Here is a 14403-nt window from a genome sequence, read left to right as displayed (position 1 = left end):
TCGATTATTTAGCTCACAAGCCACCCACACAGGGCCAAAAGCAGATTTTGCAAAGTATTTGTCAAGCTTCCCTTGGAAAGTCTGGTTAAAAGAATATTTTTGTTGACTTATTTTATATAATACTGATTAAAAAATAAAATGTTACAGTATTTAAAACCAATAACAGTCACACTTTAATTTTTTGGTTTTGGATTTTTTTGTACATCCTGTGATAGGATTTTTAAAAACTTTATTTTTGTTGTTGACACTATCACACATGTCCCCAGTTTGTTTCCCCTTGCCCACCTCCACCCAGCCCCTCCTCCCCCCTTCTGTTTGACCATCAATAGGATTTTTGGTATCACTTGTTTATTCAACAATTTTGATTCCTTGAATTACTCAGGGTAACCAAAGAACTGACAAAAAGCTATGTATTGTCTTACAACATTAAATAAGTTATTTATTGCTTTCAACAGTTGTAAAGTGACCTTGAAGTTTTATTCTCATGAACATGCCTTTACAGAAAAAGGAAAACTGTGTGTAATAACCTCATTTATGAGGAATTATGGGAAGTCTTCACATTTGTCTCCAAAGAGTCAAATAATAGTTCAGTGCCTGTCTCTAGAACCTTAAGTGGGTAGCCTTTATTTTTTTAATTTTTATTTGTTTATTTTTAGAGAGAGGGGAAGGGAGGATGAGGGGTTGCCTCTCCTGTGTTCCCTACTGGGTACCTGGCCTGCAACCCAAGCATGTGCCCTGACTGGGAATCAAACCAGCGACCCTTTGGTTCTTGGGCTGGTGCTCAATCCACTGAGCCACACCAGCCAGGGCTGTTTTCCACTTTTAAAAGGGCAAGAAGGAAGCCAACACTGAGATTGGGGCCAGGAGTAGAGATCTCTTGTCCAAATAACATAGACAACAAGGCCTATGTGAGGCAGATGGCCACCTTGGCACTGAGTCACTGGCCTTTTGTGTCTAGCTTAATGTCTCCACATATTGAGGGTTCTCATTTGGGGTTTTTGCCATTGAGTTCTCTTACCTTATGTACCATATGCTCCTTTAGTCTGAAAGCACCCACTAAAGCAGATACTAGTTCCCCTTAATACCACATAGGAGGAATCTGTGAAGGAGTCCACCTTACAGCTCAAGTCCAGCCTCATACCTGATACAAAACTCCTGTGGTCAAGTTTAGTTTAACAGTTTTTACTTTATTACTGGTTTTCTAGAAAGTATGTTGACTTTTCCTCCATGTATGCTTATCATCTTTAACCTGATGGACACAGTTGTGTTCTTGTCACGTGTAAAAGATGAGCTCCTTATTATTTATTGGAGTTTCACTTGCTTTTAACCTAATATGATGGGAGCATATCATGAGATTTTCTTTGTAATTCCCTCCCATCCTGCCATTCCTTCTCCATACCTTTGTCACCTATTTTGCTACTGGTTCTCCACCCTCTCTTCAGGTGCCTTGAAAACTAGAGTTTTCAGCAGCAGGAGCTCTGTACAAAAAGTCAGGACTGTCTGGAGACAGCAGCGCAACTAGCATAGCTCACAGTGATGGTGAGGGGTAGTGGGTCAAGGGAATGAAAGTGCAGATCAGGGCATTGGCATGGGCATTGTTACTAGGAGAGCAGATTCATACCACTTGGCATCTGGGAGTCTTGAAGCGGAGGGATAGGAAGTGAATTGTTAGGATGGGAAAGGAATAGGTTAACTCAGATGCTTAACTGTCCTTTCTGATTTACTCCTGGACTCCAGATATCTTACAATGATAAAAGCCAATCTCAGGGACAAAGTGTTATTTTTGGGGGACAAGAAAAATCACCTCTTCCACTGTAATAAGAGGCCTGACCTCCCCAAGTAGGAGGCGAAATCCTTCATTCCATAATTATTGACAGTAACCCCAAAGATTCTAAGCCCTGAGAATGTTAACTGTTAGTAGGGAGGAATTTCATGCAAGTGTAAAAGAGAATACCAAACCATTCTGTCCTGTTTGGATTGAAATGAAAAATACTGATCATTTTCTCTATTACGGGGATAACAGAGAGAAGAATCCTTTAGTAAGTTATAGGGAGATGAGAACTGAAAGTCTTTGTAGTCATTAGTTTTAAATATTTATCTTTCCAAAGGCAAATTGATTCACATAACAATTATTGAGAATCACCTTTTAATTGCTTTACCAAGGTTAAAATCAGATTTTTAAAAATCTTCACCAAAGTTTTTGTTTATTGATTTTAGAGAGAGAAGAAGGTGGGGGATAGAAGAGAAACAATAGAGGTAGAAAGAAGGTACTGGGGGCTGAAAAATTGGATGAATGCTACTGAAAAATAAGGAGAAATGAGAGGCTGGTGATGCTAGACTCAAACTTGAAGCCTTTGTGGTTTACTAGGAAGAAAAGATGACATTGCATCAAAAGGCATGTGTTGTGTTGGCCCAAAATGCCCCCTCCTATAAATGGCTGTAGTAGCAACTAGTTGTCTAACTTCATTCAAAATAATTTTGTTAGATTATTTTGTGACAACAATCATATCAGCGTGCATTTTAAAAAACATCAAAATTGGTGAATTTTTATGTAGCCATTTTAATATTGAAGATGGAAGAAAAAACAACATTTTGGCATATTATGCTTTTATTATTTCAAGGAAGGTAAAATTGCAGCTGAAACACAAAAAACAATTTGTGCAGTATATAGAGAACGTTCTGTGACTGATCAAATGTGTCAAAGGTTGTTTGCGAAGTTTCGTGCTGGAGATTTCTCACTGGACGGTGTTGCTCCGTGGTTGGGTAGACCAGTTGAGACATTAATTGAGAACAGTCAATGTCATACCACACGGAGAATAGCTAACATACTCAAAATATCCAAATTACTAAAGTTATTGGTGATGAAAATGGAAAAAGTATATTTTATTTTCTGGAAAAACTATATGGACTTTTTGGCCAACCCAATATAAGAGTATTCATAGGAGTAGGAGTCCTAAGAGTTCCAAACTAGAAACAATCTAGATGTTTATTAGCTGTAGAATGGATAAATAAATTGTGGTGTAGTCACACTTCTAATACTATACAACAATGAAAATGGACTGCTCTTGGTTATTACAAAAATAATGAGCTAAAAAAGCTAGACACACGAAAAATATATTACCATACAGCTCAAAAACAAGCAAAACTAATCCATGATAATAGAAGTCAAGACAGAGGGAAAGTAAATGACCAGGGGAAGGATTATAAGGGTGACTTTTGGGGTGCTGGTAATGTTTTACTATTCCGAGTGGTTTTAATGTTTATGTTCACTTAGTGAAAATTCATTGAGCTATTCATTTATGATTTGTGCACTTTTATATTTGCATGTTGTACTTCAGTAGACATTAATCATTTGCTATCGTGGTGGAGGTAGGTCAAAAATTTCTGTGAGCAGTACTGAAACATAAAGCACATACAGTAAATACTCACTTAACATTGTCAATAGATTCTGCCACTTTACATGAAACATAATGAAACCAATTTTACCATAGACTATTTGACATAAACAGGAGTGAGTTTCTAGGGCATCTCATCAACGCTATAACAAAATAACAGTATTCGAGGACCTGCTATACTTATGAATTAGTAGTTATATAAATGAATTATTAAATGATTTAGCTTTTTGATATAAACTAAAATAATCCCCTAAAAATATATCTAAGTTTGTTCCCTTAGATAATTAACTGGTCTCCTATCACTTTTTAAAATTCCTTCTTCTTGACATTTTTAGAGAAATTATTTTGAAGGGCACAGAGGGAAAGCCCTGTTCTTAGAGTCAGAGAGACTTGAGTTAGAATCCTAGGCTCACCTCTTACTAGCTTGAAGACTTGAAAAAAGTTGATTAAACTTCTGAGTTTCAGTTTTTTTCCTGTATGTGTTGGTAGAGCTAAGAATACCTATTCAGAAGGTATTTTAAGGATTAATTGATGCCTAGTTTGATATAAGGCATATTGTAGATTCTCAGGAAATCTGTCATGCTTTCCTGCCATCCATCTATCCTTAGCTCACACTAATAGAAAATGATGAGAGTTCTTATTCTTACCACCCTCACTCATACTCTGGGCCCTTGGGAAGGTGAGGAAAATCATGAACAGTGTACGATGATTTTTTTTTAGGGGGTGTCTCCACACAGAGAGCACTCCACACAGTGCTGAAGTTTCTGTGCTCCAGCACTGCTCTGGTAGCATAGAAACTTCAGAGATGAAAACCACTTCTTTTTCCCACTGTTTACTCTTCAGTCTCGCCCCCCCCAACCTATTATTTATTATAATCCAGATTTGTAATAACTTTCTTGTGGAGGGCAGGAAATCACTTGACCCAAAAGCAAATATCTTGGAGTCTGAGTAGTAGCAGGGTTTCCCATGATAGGATGTATATCTGAACTTGAGCTTGGAAGCATTCCCATGAATCTCCTTTCTTTTGATGAACATGTGTATTATATTAAACCTACCACTGAATGGAAATCTATTTGATTTCCATTTTCTGGTTTCAAGTTTTGGTCTATGATTTCAAGTCTTGAGCTATGTATGTCTCATTTTTTAAATTCTCTTTTATGTTGTCTAGATTCTTCAGTTTTTATTTTCCCATGAGTATAAATGAAAAGACTCTGACAATGACAGTGTAACAAAACTTATACTGAATACCTTGGACCTATCAAGAAGTTCTGTACCCATGTAGTATTTTGCAAATAGTTATCAGGTATTAGTTTATTTTTAAATATTTATGAGATTTATCTAAATTCAGTCCTTTCATTTTGCCCAGTTATACAATTTAACAATGAATTACAAATACTGTGTTAGCATATTATACATATAAGTATAGTTAAATGTCAAAATCAGAGGCCTATTTCTAAGTGTAATGTACTTTTTATAGTTTGGGTTATTGCTTTCAAATTTCTTTGTGAAAGTAAAAGTGGCAGCATCTCCTGTACCAGTTGGGCCCTTTCCATATATATTTAAGATCTGATTTTGCAATAAACTCATCTGGTATAGTGTCAGATCAACCTAGTGCTTGAGCCTCAGAACCATGTGTTTGTTTAAATGAGAAAATATCAAGACAGTAGGGACCTTGAGAATATTATGCTAAGTGAGATAAGTAAGTCACAAAAAGCTAAGAACCATGTGATTTTACTCCTGTGGGCTATAAAACTGAAACTCAGAGACACAGACAACAGTATGGTGGTTACTATAGGGAAGGGGGTAGGGGTGGTAGAGGGTAGCAGGGGCCAAATACATGGTGATGGAAGATAATTTTACTATGGGTGGTTGGGCGCACAATGCAATTTACAGATCATTTGTCATAGTAATGTACACTTGAAACCTATATGGTCCTGTTACCAATGTCACCCCAATAAATTTAATAAATAAAAACATTTCTGAAAGACAGATATTTTTGCATGTTATATAATTGTGGGCCATGTAATACATAAATATGGATGCCAATCAATTAACTGTGAAGGGAAAGGCAGGCTCACCCATTCCTATCAATAAAGACAGGGTTTCCTTGTCCCAGGGTTTGTTGTTATTTGAGACCCTGGCTTTTAAGCCTGCCTTTGTGGAGAACATAGGTGAGCTGTCCTGGCAACTTAACTGGGTATTCAGATATTCCCCATCGAGCTTTCACTGCAGTGGCTTCTGTATATGCTTGACTAAAGAAACCATGGTTGCAAAGTTTGGTCAGCTTTATACTCTTTGTGAGCCTAGAAGAGCTGATTCACCGTAGTGTTCTCTGCTTCTTCATTGTGAAAGGAGTGATATTGACCTCATTGTAGTTGAGAAGAATTTATTATAAATCAATTTTTATATACTCTGCCCTGTTATCATACATGTGCTACACAGGAAAAACTCAAATTCAAATTAAGACTATGCCTTCATACCTAGTCTTTGCTGCGAGTACTTTCTAACTGACCCTCCAGTGTACGTGCAGTCTTTTCTTCTCTGTTATCTCCACACTCATGCTTAAAGGATTTTTTGAAGATCCAGATGTGATCACTTCATTTTTCTGGCCAACCTCTGATTGTTCTGTGTTGTCTACAATGGTTGCCCCTCTCCTCCTCTGACCTCTCCAACAATTCCCCACCACATTTCCTGCTGTTCCTCAAATAATGCCATTCTCCTTCATATTTGCCAGTTTGTATGTGCTATCCTCTCTGCTTAGGACTCTCCCCACCCTCCTCCTCTTTGCTTTTTGAATTTCTACTCTTCCTTCAAGACCCAGCTCCTCTCATATAAAGCTCATTGGCTCCCACAGGCAGAGGGAGATGCTTCTTCCCTTTGGACACTTATTGTAGCATTTATTTACACTGCATAACTTTTATCGGTTTCCTAAAGTTCTTCAAGGACAAGGACTTTCTCCTCCTCTCCCTCCTCTTATTGTTGTTAATTCTCAGTAGTCAGTTCATTTACTGTTTCACAGAAATTTCTTTAAAAGGATTGGTGGTGGTTGAACTCGATTAGTTGAAAGCTATCATAGGAAAATATTCTGAAGCAATTGTTTCTTTTTCTACTTAAGATACTTGGTCTTTTCCTTGAATATTGTGTGTGGGAGCAACCTTCAAGCATTAGGGAGCTGAATAGGTCAAGGACCAACCTTTGAAGACCTTAGGTTTCTGTACCAAGAACTATGTTGTTTTGCCCATAGTGCTTATTAAACAGTTCGGTGTATAGTAATCACTCAGTAAATGTTAGTTAGTATCATTATTATCATGCTTAGCTCTACCAGCCAAGAAGATTGTTTTTAAGTGCTTTGTGTAGTTTGTAGTATCAAAACAACAGGTTGTTCTTTTTTTCAGACTTCAAATGCAAAATTATATTGTGCTAGTGACTGGTTTTTTGAACTATAGGTGAACTCAATACACTGTTCCTGGAGCTTCTCATTCTAGGAGGATACCTCCTAATGACAATCATTGTCAAAATGCTCTGCCTTGTCTTCCTACCACGTGGTCTGTCTTTAGGACTGCCTGTTGCTGTGGTAGCAGGAAGAGAAGCTCTCAGGTGAGAGTGTTACCCTCGGCATTGTCTCTCTTTTTTTTTAACCTATGCACTGGAGTTAAAATGTTTTCCCTCATTTCCTGATATCACCTGAGGATTTTGTTCTTCTTACATTGTGATATCCTGGAATAAGCCTCTATCATTATTACTTATATATGAAAGTAAAATATAGTTTGTGAGTTTCAAAAATGATGAAACAAAAATTTTTAATTACTCTTTTATCTGCTCTCACTAGATTTAAATTTTTATTGAAAGCAGTTGCTTTTCACAGTTTCTCTTTCAATTTCTCTTTCTCACTATTATTCTCACTCTTTGTCTGCTTATTTTTCCAGAAGGTATACATTCCTCCTTGTTCATTTTTAAGCAGTTCCAAAGCTGCTGTTGATGCCTGAAGCTGCTTTGGAGGCAGAAAACCAAGAGTGAGATCAAGAATTGTAAGAATTCATGTGTATAAAGAAAGGTTGCTGTTCTGGGTCTTGAGTGTTTGAGATGGTCCAGGAAGAAGTTGTGGGAAAGAGAGCAAGATTGGGGGGGGGGGGGGGGGGGGGTGAGGCACTTGTCCTAACAAAGCAAGAGTTATTATAAAACTGCAATAATTAGATAATGGTAGTAACATGGAAAAAGTTAAGTAACAGTAGTGGAATATAATACAGAACCTAAAATTATATCCACATATACAGGGAAGCCTGAGATATGACACAGGTACATTGCAGGTTAATGGGGTAAAGGACAGATTGTTCAAAAAAATGATGCTGGAAAACTGATTAACCTTACAGAGAGAAAAGTAATTGGATTCTTATTACACTCAAGAATCAATTTTTAGATGGATTGAGGACTTAAATGTGAGGGACAAAACTCTTAAACATTTATAATACATAAAATTATACTTTGAGCCTCAGGCAGAGCAAGATTTTTACAAATAAAACAGTAAAGTACAAACTATAAAAGAAAATGTTCATAAATTCATCCTTGTTAAATTTAAGAACTTTGGTTCACCAAAAGACACGATAAATTAAGTAAATAGATAAGCTCCAGAGTAGAAGATATTTGTAATTTACATAATCAACAAAAATTAATATCTAGAGTATTTAGCTTTTCTAAGCTAAACATGTTAATTACTACTTCTCCATGACCTAATCTCTATAATTATTGGTTGTTAGCAGTATCTTGTAGCCCCCTAGTTTCATGTGAAGTTGATCAGTCCTGTAAATTTAGTGTTAAAGTGAGTCATTACAGACAGTTTTCTGAGTTACTAAGTCACCTTAATCAGGCAGGCAGTCATCTATTAAATCCACTTCAACTCAAACCTTGAAAGATTAAGCCACCTCTTTTAGGGAAAGCCAATAGAAAGATAGGCCTTTCTAGTACTCTTATGTGTATACTACTCAATAGTAGTATTTCCTAATGATAACTGCAGTTAATAACAGAACAGAAATGCTAATAACACTTAAAATGATAAAATTAATAGTTGCAGTTCTGGTCGGTGTGGCTCAGCTGGTTGGAGTGTCGTCCAGTAAACCAGAAGGTCATGGGTTTGATTCCCAGTCAGGACACATGCCTGGGTTCTGGGTTTGGTCCCTGGTTGGGGCACTTACAGGAAGTAACCAGTCAATGTTTCTGTCTTCCATCTATGTTTCTCTCCCTTCTCTCTCCCCCTCCCTTCCCCTCTTTAAAAAAAAATTTAATAGTTGCAGCTGCATGCACGGATGGATTTTATTTCTCAATATATAATACTATTGGCTATCTTTATCCATTTTAGTCTTTAGAGAGCTCTGTTTTGAGGGGAAGAAAAATGAAACTCTAGACTCTTCACATGCAATAATTGTGTTTTTAACAACAGTTGACTTTTCTTGTACATGTGAAGTGATGCTTTTTTCCTCTGATAGTTGGAACCAAACCGTAAGTAGGGGAAAAGTTTCTCTGTGCTTTTTCATCTATGAACAAGGGAAAGAAAATAACAGTTGAAAGTCTTAACTACATCTTAAAAAGTATAAATAAACAGAAGCACTACCTCTGTAATTCAGACCATGTGCTCTGCGTGAAGATGAATCACCCACTGGTGACCTGGTATCCTGTGGCAGTTGACATAGTACCTGCTCTTATAGGATTTTGTTCTTGAAAGCAGGGGCCAGTTATTTCTTATTTGTCAATCACAGTTTCATGCTCCAATTTCTCTCTCATTACCATTTTGGCAAAATAATCTGAAGGGGAATTATGATCATAGAAGGGGCTGTCTAATAGTGGATAGAATAGTAGAAAAAGTCTCAAGAGAATGAAGGAGCTTCATAGAGAACAGTGCTTATAATACTTTAAGTAAGAATTATAGGAAAGTGTTTGTAAAATTACATTGCAAAATTTGTAATTGAGGAAGGGCCAAGCAATGTATATAATATACACGATGCACACGATGAACTGCGTGTGCATCGTGTATATTATATACTCAGTAGTAATCCCATCTAGTTTGTAAATGTGAATGCTAGAAATAAATACCAGAGGTTTGTTTTATTAACTATGGGAACTGTACAGCCAATAATGAAATTTTTGTGATTTGTCCAGGAACTAGGTACAAAGTGGGATCCCTTTATCCTGGATTCTTTGTGGGAGAATATTATAATGGAAAGAGTTTAGGGACTATTCAGGGTAGCTAGGTTTTGACAAGACCGGGGCTCTGTTTCATCAAAAGTGCTAGTACTCAACTGATCCTGACCCAAAAGTCTAGCAGAATTTTTGGTCTTTAGATAATTTTCCTCAATTTTTACAAATAATCACTTTTTTCTATTAAGAGGTAGCGGAATTATTTGGTTTTTTACTTTAATGAACACCTAAAGATGTGAATTGGTAAATTTATGGGTACCATGTTCTTAGACCACTTTAGTAATGCAGTCTTCTTCTTCTTCTTCTTCTTTTTTTTTTTGTTAGTACTAATATTAAGAGTGAGGTGTCTTAGCACCTGGACAGTGTTCTCACACTGACACTAGTAACAGAAGTATAGTTGATGATAGCAATCGAGTGCTGTCTGTATTTGAAGTTGATCTCACATTTTTCTCAGCCACCTTCTTATTCAGTGTAATGTGACAGGGAACTAAACAAAAAGGTGTGATTCCCACCTTCCTAAGAGATGGACCAAGCTGTTACAACCCAAGAGACCTGATAATTAAAGTTCCAATTCATCTTTGTCTATATTTACCAGGGAAAGTCTTGTTTCCAAATTGAAATGTTTCTACTAATTAATTTTGGTAACTGTAATTGAAGAATCTGGTGCGGCTTGTCCAAATATGTTTAGCCTGCTAGCTGTGTTTTCTGTAGAGAGCAGAATCTACACAAGACAGTATCAAAGATGAATTTTGATTGCTGATACATTTCAAGTAGCTTGGTTTCTCCCCACCTGATAGAAGTTGCTGCATCTTTCCAAACAGGTTCTCTAATGATCTTGCTTCACCATGGCTACAAATATGGAGGGGCTGGTTCAGAACAGAGTGGGGACCCAGCAGGTGGCTGAGGTGAGTGACGGGCTAGCACAATAGCTGGCACCCTTGCTTTTGAAAGGAAAAGCACATCAATGTGCTCTTTTTTTTTTTTTTTTTTAAGCAGTCCCATTGAGGTCAGCATGTAATCTAAATCCAAAGCAGGGTACTGCCATAGAAGAAAAAGGTGAAAATGACAAGAATGTTTACTCCTGTGTTCCTTTGCATGAGTAGAATAGCCTAGCCGCATACAGTAGGTGACTTTTAAAAAATTTCACCTTGAGCCCTGGCTGGTGTGGTTCAGTGATTGAGCACTGGACTGCAAAACAAAGGGTCACCAGTTCAATTCCCAATTAGGGCATATGCCTGGGTTGCAGGCCAGGTCCCCAGTAGAGGGTGCACAAGAGGCAACCACAAATTGGTGTTTCTCTCCCTTTTTTCTCCCTTCCCCTCTCTCTAAAAATAAATAAATAAAATCTAAAAAAAAATAAAACACTCACCTTGAACTAAAAGAATCTAATGTATATCACATATGTGAGTACAGCATTAACTCCAAAGCTCTTAGTTTATTCCACCGTTGACACTTTGTCAATATTGTGGTATGATGGAAAACCCGATTCTGTGCATTCTGTAGTCATCATTGACCATCTACTATGTACTGGGGATTTTGCTAAGAGCCTAGAAATACAGAAGTGAATGAGCCATTGGTTCTTCCTTTAGCATTTTCACAGCCTGGTTAAAAAGTCATTTTAAAACAGGGTGAAAAATACAACTCTGTGTGAGGAAGGTGGTCTAGGAGGTGGATCTTGAATGCCAAGTAAACATTTGTCAGACAGAAATAAGGAAGTGGGGTGGCATAAGTCAGATAACCTATAAAAAGACATGAAATAGCTTGGCATGTTCAGGCAACTTGAGGTATAAAGGAGGGAAATAGGGTCAGATCTTTTCGCTATGTACTGGGTCATATGGAAGGTCTTCGGTCATCACAACAACTTTACGAGGCTGGTATGATCATTGTTCCCATGTCATAAGTGAGGAAACCAAGGTTCAAAAACAAGTACATCAGCACTTGGCAAAAGCACACGCTGACTCAGTTCTGTGTCCCTTCTTCCAAAGCTCCAATAAACTATGCATCATACTGCAACCAGGAACCATTAGAACAATTCAGATTTGTATTTTTGTGGGTTTTTTTGTTTTGGGTTTTTTTTTTTAAATTTTACTTAGTTATTTTTCAAGTGCAGTTTTTTGTCTATTTCTCCCATCCCAGCCTCCCCTGAGATTTGTATTTTTAAACTAGTACTTATATATCTGGGGCAAAAATGCAAATTTGTGGAAGAATGGACATTTATAGAAAGTATTTGTAAAAATAAAAACTAAGTACATACATGCCAGTTTAAACCAATAAAAGTAGTGAGCAGATTTTTCAGATTTTAGATCAACCATTAACTTTAAGGCAATAGTGTAATTAATCAGCCCTTTCCTTCAGCAAATAATGATTATATTAACTCAAGATGATAGCAGATGGATTTCACACATCTTTTGGTATGATATTTTTGAAAGACCTATCAGCTGTTATAATCTTTGTGGTTATTTGTTGCTATAGTTTCTGATAGGAATAATTACCTTGAAAATCATTGGGTTTTCAAACATTTAGGGTTATTTTGCATTTGATACAGTTTCTAGTTGAGGTTGATTTAGAGACTAGTGTGGATCACTGCCATAAAAAGTCATTAATTCTTTAAGGGGAGGAACTTAGTTTAATAATCTATAGGCCCAACCTGTAGTAACTTATAAGTTAATATATTTTGTGTATGCATTGAGAAAATTTGCTAGCTAAAATTTTTTGTCATGTACCTTATTTCCTTCAGGAAATTGAATTTCATATAGTATTAACTTAGTGCAACTATTGTTTCCCATGGCAAAAAATTACAGTTTTAGGAAATTTCCAAAATAATAGAAGGCATTCTCAATGAAAGTGCAAAAGCTGTCTTCCTATTTAAAATATTCCTTAGATTTGCTATAATTTTGAGGGATAAGTGTGTGTGCGTGTGTGTGTGTGTGTGTGTGTGTGTGTGTGTGTTTTGTACTTGATCTTAGCCAAAAGGCCAAGAAACAATGTATGTGTTGTTTGAAATTTTGAGCTTAATAACTTTGAACTATATATTATAATGACTACAGCCATGCACCACTTAACGATGGCAGTGCATTCTGCGAAATTCATTGTTAGGCAATTTTGTTGTTGTACAAACATCGTGGGGTATACTTACATAAACGTGGATGGTCTAGCCTAACTACCATATGCACACCTGGGCTATATGGTATAGCCCAGCAGTTTCAACCTTTTCTACTTCATGGCGTGCATTCACTAATTACTAAAATTCTTCACACGCCAATGGTGATGATTTCCAGGCAAAATGGCAGCATATGTAAACATGATACTTGCCTCCTCCCACAACCATATCAGAATTATAGCTAAACTACAGAACAACTATCATTCAAACCACCTAAAATCTGGTTGAATGGAAGTCTTACAATTAGGGAATTAAAGAAGTAACCAAATCAAGACAGGTAGGAAGGGTATAGACATGGAACTCATTGGCCCCACACCCATGTGGTGTGGATACAAATTGGGGGGGGGGATATTTCATCTGCAGAGGTCCCCACTGTGAAGTGAGGTGTTCTAGCCCCACTCTAGGCCTCCTAGCCCAGGGTTCCAGTTCCAGAAAGAGAAGTCCCCATAACTTCTGACTCTAAATCCAGTGGGAATTAAGGCTAAGGGAGACAGAGGACTTCTGGAGTTCCAAGCACTTCTTAAAGGGTCTAAGCATGCTCTTATTCAGACACATTCTCTCTGAGCTCCAGGGCTGGGGCAGCAGCTTGAGGGGGACTAGGGCAAATGGGGAGAAACTGAATTGTCTGACATGTAGACAAGAGCTGGGAGTGGCAGCTTTCTCCCAGAGGCTTTTTTCTGAGACCTGCCCCCTACAGAGCAGGCAGGCAGGCACCATATCTGAGATTCCATCAACCTGGCTTGTACTATTTACCCTGCCGTACTATTTACCCTGCGTGGTGATACCCTAGGGCCTGCTCCACCCCACTGTCAGGTCCAGCCGATATGTTTCCAGTGGCTTTTTCATATGAATGCCTGTCTAGGCTCTTCAGATTTTCCTAAAATCTCTCAAACAAGCAGCATCTTTCCTCAGTATGCTCTGTACCTCTCACTAAGTAGCCCTAGTTTCAGCACTAGCAGCAGCCAGCCTTGGTTCACAGCTTGGCCCTCTCCTGAACACCTCCAAGCCCAGCACAAATAGCAACCATCTGCAGATCACTTTGTAGTTCATGCCAGGTGTCAAAGAACACTGGTGGTGGCTGACCTTGGCCTGAACCTCTTGAGAAGCCCCAGAGCCAGCACACCCAGTGGAGAGCTTCAGACCATATGAAGCATTACCACCCAACCACCTCCACAAGCAACATGCTCAAGGGGCGAACTCAGCAGGCACAAGAGCCCCACTAAATAAGTCTTGCTGTTTGGAGTGGGCCCCTTTGCAATTGAGCCTCCATCCTGAAAGGTTGATGGTTGCAGCCAGTCCTTGCAGCTGATAGGCCTGAGGGTAATCTCTTCCCTTGATGTGCCAGCAGCAACAATGATCAACTACAACAGAAGGGTGTACATACCCACATGGGGCACATCTCAAGCGCTCAACTTCGGAGAGCAGGAAGGCTGTGCCACTGGACCCTACAGAACACTTAATACATTAGGCCACTCTACCAAGCCTGGGAGACATAGCAGCTCTATCTAATTCATAGAAACAAACACAAGGAGGCTGCCAAAATGATGAGACAAACAAACATGTGAAATGGGAAAAAAAACAACCAAAAACATAACTCCAGAAAAAGAACTAAACAAAATAGAGACAAGCAATCTACTAGATGCAAAGTTCAAAACACTG

General features: G+C 38.0%; 1 protein-coding gene across 3 annotated transcripts in view; it reads left to right on the top strand.

Annotated features, from left to right (window-relative positions):
• The window catches only part of NR2C2 (nuclear receptor subfamily 2 group C member 2), a 91746-nt gene that overhangs the window by 4052 nt on the left and 73291 nt on the right, over nt 1–14403 (top strand). The window contains exons 1-2 of one of the 3 annotated variants that reach the window (XM_037139359.2): nt 7361–7423; nt 10406–10489. The exons of 1 other annotated variant lie outside the window; for it this stretch is intronic. In XM_037139359.2, coding sequence (XP_036995254.1) covers nt 10430–10489 — 60 coding nt within the window. In that variant the 5' untranslated portion in view covers nt 7361–7423; nt 10406–10429. Of the gene's footprint in view, nt 1–7360; nt 7424–10405; nt 10490–14403 lie in introns of those variants that run through there. One more of the 3 variants, XM_037139358.2, reaches the window with a different exon arrangement.

Source organism: Artibeus jamaicensis, unplaced genomic scaffold, assembly GCF_021234435.1.
Source record: "Artibeus jamaicensis isolate MK-2021 breed Jamaican fruit bat unplaced genomic scaffold, CSHL_Jam_final contig_519, whole genome shotgun sequence".
Lineage (NCBI taxonomy): Eukaryota > Metazoa > Chordata > Mammalia > Chiroptera > Phyllostomidae > Artibeus > Artibeus jamaicensis.
The sequence above is the reverse complement of the archived record's forward strand: the minus strand, read 5'-3'. Positions and strand labels throughout refer to the sequence as shown.